This window comes from Meleagris gallopavo, chromosome 20, assembly GCF_000146605.3.
Source record: "Meleagris gallopavo isolate NT-WF06-2002-E0010 breed Aviagen turkey brand Nicholas breeding stock chromosome 20, Turkey_5.1, whole genome shotgun sequence".
Classification (NCBI taxonomy): domain Eukaryota; kingdom Metazoa; phylum Chordata; class Aves; order Galliformes; family Phasianidae; genus Meleagris; species Meleagris gallopavo.
In genome coordinates this window covers 984,858-1,004,719 of record NC_015030.2, presented here as the reverse complement: position 1 = coordinate 1,004,719, position 19,862 = coordinate 984,858, and the positions used below count along the sequence as shown (strand labels likewise).

General features: G+C 47.8%; 1 protein-coding gene across 2 annotated transcripts in view; it reads right to left on the bottom strand.

Annotated features, from left to right (window-relative positions):
• DNAH9 (dynein axonemal heavy chain 9) overlaps window positions 1–19,862 on the bottom strand; it is a 175,424-nt gene that overhangs the window by 150,617 nt on the left and 4,945 nt on the right. For both annotated transcript variants that reach the window (XM_031556283.1, XM_019621575.1), the window contains exons 5-18: window positions 18,773–18,940; window positions 16,922–17,038; window positions 16,583–16,733; window positions 15,600–15,714; window positions 13,695–13,763; window positions 12,336–12,462; window positions 10,171–10,426; window positions 8,880–9,121; window positions 6,869–7,004; window positions 5,389–5,585; window positions 4,884–5,308; window positions 3,223–3,445; window positions 1,242–1,408; window positions 38–908 (exon numbers count right to left, since the gene is read on the bottom strand). In XM_031556283.1, coding sequence (XP_031412143.1) covers window positions 38–908; window positions 1,242–1,408; window positions 3,223–3,445; window positions 4,884–5,308; window positions 5,389–5,585; window positions 6,869–7,004; window positions 8,880–9,121; window positions 10,171–10,426; window positions 12,336–12,462; window positions 13,695–13,763; window positions 15,600–15,714; window positions 16,583–16,733; window positions 16,922–17,038; window positions 18,773–18,940 — 3,264 coding nt within the window. The remainder of the gene's footprint in view (window positions 1–37; window positions 909–1,241; window positions 1,409–3,222; window positions 3,446–4,883; window positions 5,309–5,388; window positions 5,586–6,868; window positions 7,005–8,879; window positions 9,122–10,170; window positions 10,427–12,335; window positions 12,463–13,694; window positions 13,764–15,599; window positions 15,715–16,582; window positions 16,734–16,921; window positions 17,039–18,772; window positions 18,941–19,862) is intronic.

The following is a 19,862-nucleotide window of genomic DNA, read 5'->3' as shown; positions in this document are numbered from 1 at the left end:
AGGAAAAAAAAAAAAAAAGGGACTTGGGCTTTCTTACATCTGGAAGCTGTGTCCGTATATCTTCTGAGCCTATGAATATGCTCTCCAGGTGACACCACGTACGCTGCACTTCAAACCAGAGGGAAATGACAGAGTCCACAGTGGACAGTTTCCTCTGCCACACAGATACTTCCTCCAAGAAAAAAGCAATGCATTTGGATGTCATTAAGTTCTGCAGCTGCACCTGGTTGTCTTCCAGAGTTTCAATGAGTTCTTCGTCCGACTTCAGCAATGGGATGTTTGTCCGTGGGTGAGGCTCGTACTGAAACTCCATGTTGCTCCAGGTCAGTTTTAATTCCTTCAGGACCTTCTCCATGCTCATTTCTCTCACTGCTTTGTCCACAATTCCACGAACCTCATCCTCATAGTTATGCAGGCAGAGCTTCAGAAGATCAGCCAGCGTGGTGTCAGAGTCCATCACGAACTTCACACCCGTCACCTGCATCAGCTGACCCCAATGTCTTTCTCTAATAGCAGGATTTTGAAGTTCTGCTACAGCTCTCAGGGCCGTCAGCATGTTCTTCACTCTGCTGTCCAGCCCTGTGAAAGCATTCCATGCCCTCATCTCCTTATCCAAATTTCGAATCTCTCTTGCAAACTTTTTGCACTCGAGATCCATGTTTTCCACATTAATATCCACCCATTTGGTGGTCTGCCAGTCCTCAAGGCTGCTGTTCACAACCGAGATCATATCCCACAGCTCTTTGAGAAGACACATCTCCTTTCTGCACTGCTTCAGTTGCTTATAATCTGGCACCATGACTTCAAACAGAGCAGCTGATTCATAAATCGAGGTCATGGCTGACTCCATTTGCTTAATCTCAATGTTCTTTGCATCCAGCAGCTGATAAGGCTTTTCAGCATCAAACCTAGAAAGAAATGTTATTGTAACAACTTTTGAAGGAAACATAAAACAAATGGTGCCTCCAAGAGACAAAGCAGAAATTAAACATCTGTAGTATGCACTGACAGTGCTTCCACATGGCAGTGGTGACACCACTTTCAAGCAGTACTATGCTCTCGGCACCCAGGCTCAATGTCTTGCTAGCTCTGGACAGTGCTCCCAACAACACAACACCCCAGGTGTTGAGATACAACACTGTGAGCAGGCAGGAAATGTATGCAAAGGCTACAGACACTGAGACATGACCTCATCAAGCTCTATTCCTTCGGGCTCATACGATGCTGCAGTTTGCCTTTACCTGAACGGTGCTTCTTTCCGAAACCTCTCTCTGAATCTGTGCTGCTCAGCATCAAAGGCCGCACAGCTCCTGCGCAGAGCTGCCATTTCATTTGCCTGCAGAGGAGCCACATGCTGCTTCACAGCTATCGCCTGCTTCTTTACATTGTTCCATTTTTCTGGCAGCTCCTGCAAGCAAAATTTAAACACTGGTAGTGTGTATTTGAAATCTGATAGAATGGCATATCTGATCTGTTTATTGATAAACCCAGAACAGCAACTGAATCTGTGTCATAAGTTGTAAGGATGTATTCCCATGATAGAAAAGCTAAACACACAGTTTGGGATAAAACTTATCTAGGTACTCAGAATTTTGAAGAATACTGAGGACTGACACCTTACAACCAGCTGCTCTCATCACAAAAGTATTTTCAATAATTTAAAAAAGGGCCCCATGTGAAATTCTGGGCTCCCGAGATGGCTCAATACTTGAGAAAGAACACTGATGCTAACACTGAGCCCAGCGGGACCCAGAGACTGCTGTGAGCAGCCGAAGGCAGGAGGATGGGCTGTCTGTGCCAGCTCATCAGATCAGATGGATTTTCAGAGCTAATTAAGAAGCAGGACTCTGGGGCAAATCCCTCCAGCCTGTGTATATAAAATTGGTGCTAAATAAGTCTGATTCCTTTCTCAGGTCTGCAGCCAAGGTGCAGGCACGCAGTGCTGCTGACAACCCCCCGCTGTACCTGGGATTTCCTTCTGAAGGGGATGTATTTCTTCTCACTAGGCTTTTTGGGCCACATTCTCAGCCCAGACACCAGTACTGGCCGAGGGCTCTGTTGTCCCTGAATCCCAGGGTTCTGCTTTGTCAATGCACACACGGAGCTGCTTCCTTGTCCTCGTCACCAGCTCCAGCTCAGCCCAGCCATGGAGAGAGAGGCACTAAGAGTAACATATTCCTGATTTTCCCATCCTATATGGTAGTGACTCAACCATTCAACTCCATGTTGCCAGAAAGAATACAATCAGTTTGTTCTCTCCCGCATCTGAAGGAAGGAAAAAGTAGGAAACCAGGAACTACCAAACCCCACTCAGCTGCCACCCAAGCCTGCATCAGAGAATGGGAGTCTTTTGCTACACAGGTGCATAAGACAGGAAATCTCCAAGAAAGGCCCCACTTTTAGCCTTGGTTCTGCACACAGCACTCAGTGACCACAGGGTATCCGTTGGCCCATAGCCATGCACTTCTCCACTGTAAAAAGATTGGATCATAGATTCACAGCATGGTTGTGTTGGAAGTGACCTCACAGACCCCCAGCCCCACTCCTGCCGTGGGTTGGTTGTCCCACCAGCTCAGGCTGCCCAGGGCCCCTCCATGCCCTCAGGCACCTCCATGGATGGGGCTCCACAGAAGAATTTCCTCCTACCTCTAAGGCTGTCTGGGCACCTCACAATGTTCTCTAACCTTCATCTCATGGTCCCCTTCACCGAAGCAAAAGAAATTCCCAAAAGAAAACCAGTTCAGTCAGAGCCAGTAAAGGTGTCAGAACGCTTTCAGAACCTGTTCCCAGTGATATCCTCTAAATCAGGGAGATCTGGTTTTACAGACCCAGAGGAGGACTGAAGTCCTTTGAGAAAGCAACTCCTCTGCCAACATTATCTTCCCCATCTCCACAGTTGCCAAGAACTGGCTTATTTAAAAATAATTATAATTCAACCTAATTAACAGATGCATTTGAAAATGCATTAATTTTTTCAAAAGCAATCGCTGGGAGTTGGAGCAGGCAATTCTATGTTTTTCACACATAACAAAAGGCTTAATCTCTGCCTTAAAAGAAAATCTCAATAGAACTCCAAAATTTAGAGTTATCAAGGCACATCCCATGATAGCAAAATACTATCCAATGAGGCCCTCTAATGACTGGGAGCGGTCTTAAATATTACTGCAATGCTATTAAGGTCACATTCTCTTTGACAACTCCTGTTTGTGAGTTCTCACTCACCTCTAGCTGCTTATGGACTTCCTCAGGCAGTTGCTGCTCATACGCCTTCAGCAGCTCCACGGTTTGCTTCAGGGGCTCAAACATGGCATCAGTGATACTCTGCCTTTCTTTAACGGCCATGAGATGACCCATAATCTCCACCAAGCCATTATAATCTCCTTTTTCAACTTTTTTGCTCAGACCTTCATCAGCAACTTTTATGAACTCTTCAAGGTCAGTCAAGCTATATAGTATAAAGATAAATACACAATGAAGGGAACATAGGGGAAGCTTCCTTACTAGCTTTACCTTGTTTTTAATCTTGCCTGCTATTGGGCACAGTCAGCAGAAGCATGATGAGCTCCTGGACCTTCGGTCTTTTCCAGCACTGCCACGCTTCTGTTCTCAAAACAGTGTTAAGCCCCTGCTTAAATTCTGTGGATGTCCCTGGGCCAATATGTGTTCTTAAATTCTTCACCTAATGAAGACTAAACTGCAGAGTCAAGGACTCTCAAGCAAGAGCTCCTAACTGCCTGGTTGTAAAACTATACAAAAAGCTCTTGGCATAGAAATTATCTACCAAAGTCACAGTTCTGAAAAGAACATGTGTATTAGGTTTATGTGGCAAGGGTTTGGTGGAAAGGGGACTGCAACGGGATTGCCCCACATCAGACAAGAGCCAGCTCCAGCTGCTCCAAAAGGGATCCATGCTGAGCAGTGAGCAATGCTGGTTGTGCTCTGGGAGAGCAGAACAAAGAAAAGAAAAAACTGCTGCACAGCAGCAGAGATAGAAGTGCTAACATGCACAGAGAGAATCCTGCAGCCCCCAGGGTCGATGCAGAAGGAGGGCAGGAGTTGCCCCAGGCACGGAGCAAAAGAAACCTGCAGCACAGGACAGACCCACGGAGCAGCTGGCTGTCCTCCTGCAGCCCACGAGCACCACATGGAGTAGATCTCCCTGTGCAATCATGCTCATGATGGTAGTTTGGAGCAATCTCCCTGTTCTTACCTCAACCTTTGAGCCTTTCCTATCATATTTACTCTCCCTGTTCATTCGAGGGAGGGGAGTAAGAGAGCAGTGTGGTGAAGCTGAGCTGCCCATCAGGGTGAAATTACCACAACGAGGTCATAGCATCCACCACGTGCAACGGTCTTCACTACTACAAATGTCTGCAAATACTTCTTGTAAGTACCAAGAGCTACAGTAGCCTTCAGTTGCAACTGCTGAAATAAATCACCTGATGCATCACCCTGATCACAAAGCTGATAACCAAGCAGCTACTCAGAACAAGGAGAACATGACCTCAAAACTTGTTTGGAGAACTCCCCCTTTTTTGACCTTGAAGCTACCCCCTCCCGACTATCAGAATAGTTGGATCAGGACAAATGGACAAACAGACATCCCTCCTAAAGCCACACAGCAGGTCCTGTAGGATCTGCATGTAGGACAGCAAGAGTACCAAGTCCACAGAGATATTTCCATTTTACCCACACAGCAGTATCTGTTCCCAGCAGAGACCACGAGATGGAAGCTGCAGGGCATGTGGTAGAGTTGACCCATAGGAGGGACCCTCCTACTCCTGCTCTTGTATTTATTAAGTGCTGAATGTCCAGTCAGGACAAGAGAAAACTCATTTTTGTCAATGCAGGTGCTGGAGAGAGGAGGTGGGAACAGCTCTTACCTGTGTGTGACGTGGTCAATGAGATGCTGCTTGAACAACAAACTCCACCTTTTAACCACATTCAGCAAGGATGCCTTGAAAGGCCGTGCATCGACTTTCATCCAGCTATGGAAGACGCTGACGGGCTCAATGCGATTCACCTCCTCATAAATCTGCTCATAGGAGTCAATCTGCTCCCTGAACTGCTCGAGGGTGGGGGGCGTCTCAGGGACCCCATTCTCTGCATGAGCCTCAATTTCTGCAGCGGTGAGGATGTGCCCATAGAGTAAGAACTGGCGGAAGAATTCCTTTCTATCATCCCCATAGAGGTAAGAGTAGCGATCGAAGCTGCTGCGATATTCGCAACAGGCCGCCATCGCAGCCTGCACGCGGCCCATCAGGTCATGGCGCACGTCAGCCAGGTCAGCCATGTCCTCCATGTCAGCCTAGGGGAGGGAAGCAGAGCACAGTGACAGTGGGGCCTGCGTGCTGCCGCAGGGCACCGGGCACAGCTCTGCCACCAGACCTGGTAGTGGGGGAAGCCGCTGTGCCCAGCCAGCCTGGGCACCAGTGAGGAGATCCTGTAGATGTCATTGAGAAGGCTTTCCACCATGTCATAGAAGCCATCATTTGTGCCAGGATCCAAGGAGGGACGAAAAATCAAATCTGGGATCACTAAATCCAGCTGCACTTCAAACAGGGGGGCAAGTCCTGCCTTGGGATCTGGTAAGGAAGAACAGAGACATCAGTAACTTCCTCAGGTTGAGATAAATGACCTTGCGTCACCACTAATATCCACCACAGAACACTCGTGCTGAGCCCTATAAGGACACTGGCAGATGTGACCATAGACACCCACTTCAAGGGTCCTGTGACACTGTGCCTGCAAGCAGCATGGAAAAAAAGGAGAAAAAGCTGGCAAGCCAGCTAATGTTCCAGTAGCCACAGATCAGACTGGAGAACAGATGAGGCAAGAATGATTTAAGGGTTGGAAAAAAAAAAAAGTTGTGGAATGAAGCCTTCTAGAGACCAGGCTCTTTAGCTAATCAAAAGGGAGTCTGAGAGCTGAACAATTACAGGGCACAAGTACTTGCAGAGGAGAAAAACATCGGGAACCAAGAGGCACTTTGGTTTATTGGAGAAAGGCATTAAAAAACAAAAAACACAACTACAGCAATGGGAAATGGAAGCCAAATTCAAATCTGAAGTTACGTGCTTGTTTTTAACAAGACTGTTTGGATTTCAATTCCCAACTCAGCATCCCTCACATCCAAGAGGGAAGCATTTTTGGAAACATGCTTTAGGTAAACACAACATGCTTGCAGCAGAGTTGAAAGTACCTCCACAGTGTTCTTAGGCAGGAGGTCTGATGGAAGTGACTCCTGAACCCACCTCGTCTCCTTGCTGGCCTCATGCCTGAGGATTGAGATTTTCTTCCCTACCTTTCAGCAGCAAAATCAGCTCTTGAGATTGCCCACAAGTTGAAGATGGCATAGCCCTGATGCTTTGTAAATGTAAGAGCAGGAGACAATCAATATCTGAGCTGTAGTACAGACCTTTGATGATTTCTCAGTTCAGTCCATCCAGTCCCTATAAATGGTGCACTGTCTTCTCCATCCCTTCCCTGCACAATGCTTTGCTTCAGTGACCAAGAGATGGAGGCACCCACCCAACCTGGAGTTGCTGTAGACAGCACAAGAGGCACAGCAGAAGGGCAGGAAAAGAACAACTTCTAGGCACAAGGGAAAGTATAGAACAGAAAACAGCAGGGAGACCTGACTCCTGCAATGCTTCTTCCTCCAGCCCCATCCTGTGCATCTCATCTCTGCTGCACACAAGGGATTCAAATGCTGCAATCCCCATCAGAGAGAAGTCATCTACCCCATTCCCTTGGGCACAGCCCACTGACCCCACTCTGCATGGCTCTCTGCAAAGAAGAGCAGGAAACTTCCCTTAGGTGAGACTGAAGCAGGCACTGTGGCCAGAAGAAAAGAATCAGCAGTTACCTGTGTTGTCCAGGAGGTACTTGAGTGAGCACTCAATGGCAGTAAAGAATCCATCCAGGATTATCTCATCTACATAATCCACGTAGGCCTTCCAGACATCAGATGCTGGGTCTGCAGTTAAGAGGCTCTGATTTTCCTGGAAGAAAACACAGACACCTTTAAATTCAGCAGGGCTGAGCCTGTCCTGCAAGAGAGCTGCTCACAGCTAAGGATACGTGCCAGTGAGCACATGGGCAGCAGCCTTGTGGAGGGACTGGAAACCGGAGAGCTGTTACTAAGCACCCAAGTAGACAGGTGACCACCTCTGTCAGAAACTGCTGTCACCTGAAACAGCTTAAAACTTGTCCTACAAATGGACATCTCAAAAAGATCATAGAGCTTTCAAGTTCAAGAAAAGCTTTTAAACAACAAAACTAGAGAATGGTTGGGATGACAAAACAAAGGGTTTGCTAACAGCTTCCCTCCTCATCTTGCTATGCTCCTTTCCTCCAGGCCAGCTCCCAGCCATGAAATTCAGGGTTTTCTGAATCACAGCAAGGCCTCATCCTTCCTGGGTTTCCTCCTTGCACCCCCACAAAGCCAGGCTGTGTGCCCACTCCCTGCTCCTCTCAGCAGCCTTCCAGACTCCACTGGGACTGGGTCCCCAGCCCTGGCATGTCCTCTGAGATCTCCTTCTCCCAGGGAGGCTCTCAAAAGTCACAGTCTCAACAACAAGGTCCAGCCTGCGGAGAACAGAAACCAGCCCACTCTGTCCATCGCTGCAGGGCCCATCAGGCACGCTTAGGGGATGTCTCAGATGAATTTCACATGAGGGTGCATGGGAGAACATGCCACCCCAGTGCTAGTGTGGCAGCTCAGCACATGGGAGACAGCACTGCCAGTTGTGTTAGTAGCCAACCCAAAGTTGCTGCGTCCCAGACACGTTGCAGCTGGGTACTTGAGCTCCTAACAGGGCAAAGTAGGGCTCTGGCCCCTTGCAAACAAACTGGCAGCAGAGAGCTGACACTAGAACAAAGAGAATCTCACATGAATGAGCTCAGTACTAACAGTTGACTGAAAGCATCCCTGTCTTTGCCATGTTGAACAAAGTTCCCTTGTTGATGATGTTTTAATGAACCCTCCTGCTATGACCACAAGGCCACGTCCTCCTTGGCTACCACAGGAGGTGCCCTCATCTCTGGAGTGGTAGCTGGAGGGGGCTGAGCTTGTTACACTCACAGCAGCAGAACAAAATCCTCATCCTGGTTCAGTGTGCAGAGAAATGGGTGAGAGGTCCAGGACTGCCTGCAGACAGCAAGGTAAGGTGAGCAGCAAGAGCTTGGTCTCCCAAGCAGGTCAGCCAGCTCTCTCCAGAGCCCAAGGCCAAGTGGAGACCCTCAAGAGTTGTTTGGGTCTAAAATCCATTGCCCTGCAGGCCAAGGTGCTGTGCCCACCACACAAAGCACATCACTCCAGAAGGTGAGAAGCAGAACTTTGGGTTTTCTCCTGCACTGCAAAGAAATCTCTCAGCAATGATAATGTCAGTGGAAAACTCCAAAGTGTTGGACAGCAGCTTTTCTCCTGTCGCTTAGTTTCTCCCTGGACTATCAGCATCACCTCCTGCTTCCTCAGGGGACAAAAATTCTGAAACAGAAAGGTCAGCTGCAGCCAGCTGCCTTTGTATTTTCAGGTAAATATTTTGAAGGGAGATCTTTCCTCTTAGCAGGACCCTGAAGCCTGATACATGACTCCCCTCTAGTGGCTCCACAACAGCCACGACTCCTTCAATGGGCTGTGGCTGCCCTCGTTCCTGTCCTGAGCTGTGTTTCCAGCAATGCCCAGCCAGCAACACCCCAGCACACAGCCACACCAACTCAATCATCAGTGGTATTGTCAATTAACACTGCCTTAAACTTGCAAAGGTGTTAAGAGAGTTAACTTTAAGGTGAGATAGCTATGGATAATTTCAATAGAGGGGAGAAAACAGAGAAACTACAGTGACAACACATCTCTGGGGATCAGACCCCCTCACCTTCATCAGCAAATGAATCCTCAGCCCTGACTCTCGGACCAGGCTGTAACGCTTCTCCAGACGGTCCTGGCAGTCCTCCAGGTTCAGCAGTGATTCCTTTTTCCCATCTTTCCTCTCAAATATGGGGGACCCCCATGACCGCACAAAGCTCTGGATCTCCTCAACGTTGCTTTTGGCTTTCTGTATCCTCTGCTCGAGGTCCTGGACACCATCCATCACCATGGAGATGCGGTCCCAGACACCTGGCCAGAAATAAGATGACTGACTGTGTTTTCAGAGCTGCTGAGCCAACCTCTCACACACCTCTGACATTTTTTCCCTAAGGTCTCATATATTTCTCACCCATCACTACTTGCCAGACTGACCATGTCGTCTGACAACAGTTTCCTGCCTTGAGCCACTGTGAGCTCCATCCTACCCCAGCAAACCATAGCACAGTTTGCAGGCTAAGCAACCCTGTCACCATGACAGGAGCAGGGACTTCGCACCCACAACGTGGTCTCAGGCACCAGCAAGGGTTACATTTAGATGCAGAGAACTTCAGACTCGTCTGCAGGAAAATCCCTCCATCTTTACTGTGCAACGGAGCTCTCTGAATAGAGCTTTTCAGCATGAGCACTTCTGCTTTCCATGTTCTCAAGGGAGGACATTTGTTCCTGTTCATACCACAAGCCTGATGACAGAAATATATATTCCACCAGTGAGCAGTTTGCTTTCACCAAGAGGAAACAAATTGTTTTCCTCTGCTCTGCCTTGCAGTTAAAACTGATCAAGCAAGAACACTAGTTAAATCATCCCAAAGTCATGCAAAACCCAACTCCAGCTGCAGTGCTTCATCCTTAAGGAAAAGCTATCGAGGTGGCTCTGTCTCTCCCTGGGACAAGCTCACTCCAGTGCCAGATGGCTGGGCCAAAGGTCGCCACTGTCTGCAAACTGGGAGAAAGCAGCGCCCCAGGTACACAGCTACACATGGGCTGCCTGGACTGGCACTGGGTGGTTGGCACAGGCAGCAAAAGAGGCTTCAACCTCAGTCTTGCCAGCTTTTACAAACCCAAATCTGGCATTCTCCAGGCTGAATCCAAAGGGAGCAGGATCCCATCTACAAGGCCAGCAGAGTAAGGGAACAGGAAAAGCAGCAGGCAAGCTGGGGGCTGCTCTTCATCTCACCAACCCTTGTTGTGCTGCGGGCTGAGAAGTGCGGCTGGGAATCAGGTGACAGACACTGGGTACACAGGGGATCTGACAAGACCCAGGTGTATGAGCTCACATACCCAATGCTTAGCTAGCTTACCCTCCATCTTCCAGTTCAATGTTTCCTCTGCCTCTTTCAGTTTGAAATCAATATCCCGTAGCTGCTCCTGTATTAGAGGGTATTCAACCTCCAGGACTGTCTTCAGGATCTTGTTGTATCTGTTCACCATTAGCTCCAAATTGGCCACCATCTGTCGGTACGATTCCTTGGAGGAATAGATTTCTGCTGCTGTTGGTGGGATGCTTTCCATCTGGCTGCCAGACAAGTAGCTCACCTCTCTCAGCACTGAAACCAACTGGAAAACCAAGGCAGAGAGCTGAACGCAGAGCAATCCTCTCCATTCACCCAGCATACATTCTCCAATGTCTGAACATTTTAGGGTTTTCCTGCTATTTTGTTAATAAATCAACATATTCTGAAAAGCATCTGGACACTTCCCAGTCTGTACTCTGTCTTCCGCTGATCTCTGTCACCAGTTCTTTTTCCAATCAAAGACAGGCAGCTCTGATAACTACCAAGCAAGTAAACTCCAGGCAGCCCCTAAAAGCCACAATGAACTCTGGTTCTTTTAGCCATCCTCACCAATACTTTTTCAGCAATACTCTTGTCTGAGAGCTTAGCAAACAGTTATTTAAGGGAAAGATGGACCAAGACTCCATTTCTGTTGGTTCAGTGGAGATGACTGGCATAAAAAACAAACACCATGGCCCAAACCTAGCAAATCAAGTCCTTCCATCTCAGTGTGCCCACCTACCAGCGAAGCCTTCTGGATACCTCTCCCCACCCCAGCTTGAGTAGTGACTGTTGGGATTAATGAGTTTTATTCAATTGTAAACCCAGTATAAATGCAAGCCTGCAACAAAGGGAATAATAAGGTCTTCCAGCATAATATATGACTTTTAAGACTAAAAATCTTCATTGTATTTAGTAACTAGTATGGTAATGTGCTCCAGAAACTGCACATGTTGGGAGGGCTGAAGGAGCAAGAGGGCAAGTGAGATACAGACAAGTTCCCCTCTCTTCTTCTTTGTCTGGGTCTGGGATGTGCCCAACATGGGGTTGAAAATATAGTCCTCCTTTCCCCTTCTTCCAAGAAAGGCGAGTTCTCAAAGACTCTTCCATGCTGGAGGGTTACAAATACATCCCTTGAGGCAAAGTGAGGTGCTCCCATCTACTCTGGAGGGAATGAAGAAGCTTAACTGGCATCCAGGGAAATCAAACTGTCCTTATTGCGGGAAGCAAAGAACAGAAGAGCAGCAGTACTTGAAGACTGGCACAAGAGATGAGAGCAGACATGCTTAGTACATCACAGGCTCCAAACCCCAAGGTGAAGGGTAAAAAACATCCCAAGGCCACTTGGCTCCCAACTTAGAAAGGAGGTTCCAAGGAGACAGACAAATCCTTTGACTGAGGGCCAAGTCTGAATGAGCTGTAAAATCTAAACACTTAAAACCTAAACACTAAAACTGCAGCATATCCAGGAAAGTGGGAAGGTTTTGGAGCTACGTGCACCAGGACCCTGAGAGTTAGTTTCTCCCATTAAATGGCACTTTTACATTTCCCAGTTACTGGCTCCCACCAGGCCCCAGAAAAATCTCAGTCCATCTATGCACTCCGATGGTTTGGACCCAGACTCTACCTTGGGCAAGGTGAATGGTCTGTCTGTGCTCAAGACAGGCTTTACAAGAAATTTTAGGGTACAGGAAAAAATACCCTAATCTGTTCTAAGACTCATGGAGTTCAATAAAAGAATCTAACAGCCACAATACTACTGTAACAAAATAAACCTTTCCTGGCTTTATAGTATAACCTTTTGGGAAGCCCAGAGTTCATATACACATAACATGAACCAAACAGTGGAGCTCAAGCTCCAGCACTCTTCACACCAGTACCAAGTCTAGTCTGGAGATTCTGACACCACTTAAGCATCTGTGTGCCCTGCTACTTCCCGTAACTGACTTTCACTAGCATTAACTCTGCTGCAACCTCAATCCTGTTATTTTCTCAGGAGACAGAGGAAACAGAGAGTGGCATACTTACGTTACTCATCATAGAAGCGGATCCACAGATGTCAGCAGAACAGATCTAATACCAAATCCACCCAATCACCTTCCTATAGTGGAGCCCAGTGAGATGGAAAAAAAAGCCCAGCAGGAAGGGATGCCTGCAGACAGGCAGGAAAGGTAACTGGCAGTAGTTTTTACCTGGGGATCAAAATTGACTGTGAGCAATTTGGTTTCTGGTTCTCGCCGGATGAGCGGTTGAGTGAGGTTGTACTGTGACTTTTCAGAGACTGTCTGGGACCAGTTTATGTACACTTTTTCTTGATACCTGCAGGAAAAAAAACATACCTTTATCACATAGCTATTTAGCCAGCAGACCAGGTGTATAAGCAGACAAAGCCAAGCCCACTTCTGAAAGTTGAACATAAAGGATGAGAAAAACCTTTCACATCATTTCCACAATTAACTTGATTCCAAAGACAAACACCCAAAAAAAAACAGTGACAGTATCAAATCAGGAGGACAAACAGCACTTAAGTACCACTTTTAGCAGAGCATACTGATTTGGAGACAGACTTCTAAGGCATTTGGCTAGAAGTAACTGGTAAGCAACTGCTGGGCACTTCCAATGTTCCTAAGCAGGACAGGTGTCTACACCCATACAAACGCTGGGGCTGGATACCACTGCACTCACTTATCTTAGAGAAACCATCAGTCTCATGGAGATCCAGTATTGGAAGAACTCAGTGACAGCTCTGAAGACTGAAGCAAGGTCCTATTAGCTCACATGACAAGGATGGTAACAACCACCCAAACAGCAGTCTCTTCTGAATCATGCTGTCACCTGAGAGCTCTGGAAAATGTCACCCAGAAAACACCTCTGCCAAAGTCACCCAGGATCTGCCCATTGGACTGCTCCCTTCTGAAAGGCTGCATCATAATTACTCAGTGGTGGGTTTTTTTTGGGGGGAGGGGAGTGTGAGGGGGAAGAGGGGAGGTTGATCATCAGGACCAAGGCTGCCTCCACCTGCCCTGTGTTTTTCAGGGATCCTGTGTTTCAGCTACCTGCACTGCTGACCAAGAAGGAGCAGACCCTGCACAGATGAATCCTGGCTGGGGAGGTTGTCACTTCACAAGGGAAAGCCCAGATCAACCAGTTCAGATTTAACATCAAACTTTAAGATACCAAGTCTGTGATAATAAATTCCACTGTGAGTTGTGGAAAATACACATTGCAGGCAGTGTAGGTACATTCTGGGAATGAACAAAAGCAGCTCAGCTTCTGGTCAATCCAGACTGTCAACCATAGCAACTTCTACACCCAGTAGAAATTTGTACCAGTGCTTCTGCTAGGCTCCTCCCAGGAAAGCTTCCCATTGCAAGACATCACAGAAAGACTGTGGCATACAGCAAAAGGATTCCTCCTCTTCTCTCATCAGAAGACCATCTCTGGCTTAGAAAGGAACATTCCTAGGCCTTGAACTGGCAAGCACACTGGTAGGGGGCATGGAGGAGAACATCATTTTGTACAGTTACAGTCTTGCCTGCACCACCACTCACCTGTTGAGCAACTGGAGCATTTCTTCATACCTCTCCAACACCCTTCTTCCTTCAGTAGAGTCCAGGCAGCTGGTAGCAAACAGACAAACTTAGCATTACATGTAGTTCTGCAAGCCTGCAGTCTGTATTTACCCCTTCCAAAATTCATAAGCTCATCCTCCTGTTTTGTAGGACAGATTCTAGGTGACTGGGGACCATTTCACCCCACCACATCACCCAAAAGTGTTTTTCTGCCGCACAAAGGGTGAGCGGGGCTTGGACAACCCCTCTCAAGTGTTTGTATGGCAAACTGCAAAACAGGAACCACACATCAGAGGGGAAGAAGGTATCAGTGCACCTGGAGGAAGGCTGGCCTTTTTCACATGTCTAACACTCCCAGTTTCGCACGCTGCACTTACACAGAGCATGGCAACTTTCTGTTTACCAGCCAGCACTTTCTAAGACCAAAGAGCTTCCGAAAGAAGCAGCACATGGCTTCTATTGGACACAGCTATTTGTAGTGCCAGATTTTTCCCCTTGAACCACGGGAGTGGGGAAGAGCTCCCCACACTGCAGGAGGCAGAACCCCCATGGAGGCAGCCAACCAAAGTAATGCTGATAAGAATTTTATCCCAGGTTCAAGGCTTCTTGAAAACAGTTGTTGATTTTGGAGAATATTTTGATAAAAACTAGATTCATTTAAAACCTAGCAAATTCTCGGAGAGCTCAAAGGACACCTGGTATCTACTGCAAGTTCAGGTGAAAGCACAGGGAGCACTTGAGAGATCACTGCTGGACAAGCACTGAGCAAGCCCCAGCAAAAACAACTTCCTTCTATTTTATTCCTTTTTTTCTTTCAAGTTGCATTGTAGGAAACAGAATCACACCACCACTGCTTGTTATTAACCACTCCAGAGGAAAGAAAATCAACGTGAAATGCAGATCTGGGTCCTTTTTCATGGATTACAAACTTCACCGTTTGGATTCAAACAAGATGTGTGTGCTAACTTGGGCGCTGTGCTGGGGATGGTCCAAGAGCCTGTCTCACCACAGAGATGTCTTTATTGCTGCAGAACGACTTGCGCTTAAAGACACATAATGGTAATGAAGGTGAGAGAAGACCACAGATATTAGGCAGTGATGGAGATGGCTTAGTTTGGACAAGCACATTAAAAACCTGGATTCATTTACTCAGAATAGCCTCTAGCACAAATAAAGCTGTTCCAGTGAGCTACAACACACAATTCTCAGGGTACCTTCAATTATCCTAGCTTTACTTATGGGGCTTTTATATATTCTTTCAGGAATGCTGAAGTCTACACACAGAGCCAGTAGGTCTAGCAGCACAAGCGTGAGACCACCTCTCTGCACAAAGACCCACAAGAATAAACTTTGGGGTGAAAAATATCTCAGCATAGTTTCTTTCCTTGGTTGTGTGAGATCGCTCCCTTGTTTGGTGTTGAGCAAGTTGTTTTCTGTCAGTGCCCAGGACAAGTCCTCGTGTGTTCTCCAACCTGAAACTCATCTCCACCAACCCATCCCAGCAGAGTCCAGCCCAGCATCTCTCTGCCCTCCGAGTGATACCAGAATTGGGGCTTGCAGTCTGCTCCCAGGGAGGTACTGGAGCACACACAGAGTGGGGTTGTAGGGGAAAAGGTTCTTGCAACTGCAACCTAGAACCACAGCTGAAAAGCCCATTAACCACTATTGCGCCTATTAGCCACTTCCAAACAAATTCAGCTAACAAGTTCCTTAAAAACCAACTGCTGGCAAGCTGAAGAGAGCCACTGCAATCATTTCACTCCTCTTCAACTAACATTTCAACTATAAGCATTGCATGATGTTCGATACAGAAAGAAAATCAGATTGATTAGAGAAAAGATATCAAGATAGTCATGAAACAACTTAGCTGGAAGAGCCACGCACAGATATGAGATGTGCCTGAAGTGACCAAACTGCGCCTGGATCCGCGCTCGCAGCTCCTGAGCCCAGCGCAGCGCTCCAGCTACTGGTGGCATGTTCTTATGCACAGCAGGTGAACCTGGGGGGGAACATGGAAACTGGAGTTGACTAAACACTGACCTTGTAACCTCTAAGACACATGAAAAGCAACTCATCTGCATAAAACCATGTTAATTTTCCAGCTCTCTCCCTTAAATGCAAGCATCTGAGAACAGCTCTGATCTATCAAGAAGCCAGCTCATGTTAGAAATGGAGCTGATAGAGAGGCAGACTTTGCCCAGGAAGAATTCCCTCCTCCCCACAAACACTGATCTAGGGACTTTTGTTTAGCGGCTACTTCTGACCATCTTGTCTAACACCCACAGAACAACCCCCCTCAAACACACTGCAAAAGATGGACCCTTCCTTCCATGATTCACTCCAACTCCTTTTGTTAACTTGCATAAATTCCACCAGCGTTGCCTCTCCTGGACTCTGTTTGGTTCCAGTTATCTGCCAGGAGTGTACCCATTCATCTCTGGTACAGCACATGTGGGAAATACTAAACCTGGAGAAGGCTGATTAAAGCCCTGGTACAAATCCCCACTTTCATACTTTGCATTACAAGAGAAACATCGTGCATTCATACTGGGGAGCACATGAGCAGGAGCAAAGTCCCAGTGTTAGATGAAGAAAACTCTTGTTACAGCCTTACTGGGGAAAATCTCAGTAAGTATCTCCATTCCCAGCTGCACCACACACACACACACACACACACCCTCCCCCTCACCTGGTAGATTAATACTAAGAACAGAGATATTTCCCAGGCATTTCCATCAGGAGATACAGTGGCTGTACATTTTTGCAGCTTAGAAGTTTCAGTTTCCCCAGAAAATATAAATTATTTTCCTCCCCTCCCAAAATTCATCCAGCTCTAATAATTGCCTCATTCAGCAATTTCTACTCACCAAGCTCCAGCTCTGCCCGTACGTGCCTGGAGTAGATGAGCCTGACGTCGCTCAAGGCACTGCTGAACATGTGGACGAGGTCAGAGTATTTGCTGGCAGCATGGGCAGCGATTACTGGCCGCTCCAAAAGGCTCCCAAACATCTCCAGCAGCTGCAGAGGTGAACAAGCAGGTAAAGGAAGGAAAACAACCACACTAATCTGTTTATGTCTTAATGGGAAGAGCAGAAATACTTCCAAAGCTGTCTGCAAACACCCTCCCGCCAGCTCTGCAGCTTAACAGATTGCGGGTGAGCCTCAAGCCCTGAGCCCCCAGAGCTGCCAGTCTTATCGTAACAAACCTTGAAGGTGTGCTCCAAGTCTGAGGCATCATCAAAGGCCTGGATGAAAACAGTTCCCAGACGCCGGTCGATGTCTTCTACTTTCCGCTGGCAATCAAAGGCATCTTGCTCAAAATCCTGTAGGAAGGCAAAACAGCAAGCCATGATGTTGTGAAACAGCACTGAAAACACTCAGAGAGGTTATGGGGTCTCGATACTTGGAGATAGTAAACCTAACTGGAGACCATCCTGTTCTAGCTGACCCTGCTTTGAGCAGGGGGTTGGACTAGGTGAACTCCAGAGGTCTTTCAAACCTCTACAGTTTATTTCTGTAACTTCTGTTGTCTTCTGGCACTGCTTCTCTTGTCCTGATTAATGGTAATAAACCCTTTGAAGCTGAAGAGTAAAATCTTGTTTTATTTTTCCTACAAGTAAAATCAAAGGCTGGACTTGACAAACTGCAAGGCTTTGGCCTTTCTAATCTGGATAAAGTACATAAAAATTAGGCTGTGTGTCTCTTAACTGGAAAAACAAAGTGCAAGGCAACAGCTTTACTTCTACCATCAATGAGTTTCAGCAAGACCAGATGTCACGATTTAGCTAAAAAAAAAAAAAGTGTCTAGACAGTAGCAGAAGGTGGAAAACTCAAGCCCTGAAAGAATGAGTGTGGCTCAAGAGGCCAAGGGGTCACAAAAACCAAATCAGCCCCTGCAAAGCCACTGTCACCACTCTTTCTGTGTCCTCTGTCTTGAACAAGGAGTGATGCGAAGCAAGCAGTTTTCAAGTAAAACCCTCCCAGGCAGCAGTGGGGCTTGTGCTTCCCACTGCAGAGATGTCACTGGGTACTACAGGAGGTGAAGAGCAAGCTGCCCTCATTGTGCCATACAGCCCATACCACCCACAGGACGGACACACCAGCCCTGCATCTCACCACCAGCCCACACACCCATCATCCCAGCACAACTCAGAGCAAGGCAGGAGGAGGGACTTTGCCTTTTGCTTCCAGCTGGATGACCACCATGAAGGGCTGTCCCATAAGCAGTGTGGGACTGGAGCTTCTCAGCACTGAGCTTCCTGTGGCTACTTAGCACTCCCTCCTCTGGATGCACATAGCAGCCTAACCATGTCCTGACCACTCAATTTAGCAAACGGGACTAGCAGAGGATCTGTGATTTCTCCTGCTGAGATCATGACACAGATCCTTTGAGAAATTCCATTCCCTCCCTTCCTTCATAGCCTGCACAGGCCACACTGCTTGATGTCAAAGCCAGGAGTTTGTTTCCACATAGACCATAAGTACAGTGGCTCATCTGCTGTGCCCTGCTTGTGCTGCTGTGAGCACCTGGGATTTGGATGCTCAGTGAGCCATGACTCAGAGGATTGGCAATGATCATTTAATTAAAGCACTATGACTATTTAAACATAGAATCCTTGAATGCCAAGAGCACCAGACATCGTGTGTGCAGCAAGACAAGCAAAGGCATCCCCAGAGATTACCTGAGCTGGCCATCTAGGAACTGAGAGCTGGGAAATAAAACAATGTGGATGTTGGTACAGTTCATACACCCTCGCAAGTGCCACTTAGAGCAAAACACTGGGCAAAACGCACAGAAATCCAGGCATCCCAGCTGCACTGGTGGAAAGTCCTGATCTGGCAGGATACACCACGTATGGGCCTGCAGGAACTCCCATATGTCTGTAGGACCAGTGCCTCCCAGTGACAGCGTTTCCCCCACAGTGAGAGATAAGATCATAACAAAAGGAGGGAAGAGGTGGGAAGCAGTCAGTAGGAGTGCACGTGAGCCAGTTCTTCATCACTGCTTTGGAAACAAGCACGTGGTGTTGCTGTTCCCAGAGGCCAGTCGCACCTACCGCACTGGTCAGGTCGAGGCAGTCATAGGTTCGCTCTGCAAAGACCCTGTATGCCTCCTGGAATTCCTCATGCATGTCCAGGACCTTCTGACTCAGGGCCTTCCCTTTAAATCCACTGAACTCAATCTTTTCCAGCTTCATCAGATCCAAGGCATTTGCCAGGAGATCCTTCAAAGTCAAAGGAGACACACAATTATGTAACACTGTGTTTAATCAATGGATATACAGATGGTATATATATATCCATGAGCTTGGCTAATATAATTTATATTAGAGGAAATGAGAGAAAGTCACTCACCCTGTCCTGGGCTCGCGAGCCAGACTCCACCCCTTCCTGCAGCACAGATGAATTGCCTTCACCTGTGCTCCTGTGGCTGACTCATTGCTCGCCTCAGGTGATTAATCAGAGGTTCAGGCTGTGATTCAGCAGCCCCATACACACTGACAGAGGACAATGAGAACAGCTGTCCCAGCAGGGAGCTGCACTTGCTGCCACGTGCAGGAACCTCCCCAGGCACACACTGAGCAGCACAAGCAGGGAGCCAGATCTTATCCATCATGGCACCACAGGCTGCTCACAGCCCAGTGGGAGCTGAAGCTGTCACTGTAAACACTGTGCCTGCTGAGAAGCTGCTCCTGAGGTTATTTAGGGAGCAGATTCAAAACATGAGACCTATCTCTGCTGAGATGGCCGGTGAGCTCTTTCCTTCCCACCCTCCACATCCTGAGCAGGCCTGATCCCACATGCTGCCTCTCAGGAAATTCTCCCGTCAGCAGGTATGGCAGCAACACAACCACCACCCTGCCCTTCCCTTTCAGTGGGACTCCTGGTGGGCATGAGTGAGCACCAGCGTTGGTCTTCTGCCTCAGAGGACCAGGAGCGTGCTGATCCCAAGCACAGGAATGCACTGGCAGACATCCTGAGCTCCAGGGACAACCTTAAGCAGCAAGGGAGCTTCACCCCACGTGGGCTGTTGAATGGGTGACAGCCCTTGGTCCAGAGCTTCCCATCTATGCCAAGGCACTGCCAGGCTCTGGTGCCTCACTCCATGCGGAGGTGGGGAGATGCTGTGCGATTGCAGGAACAGCT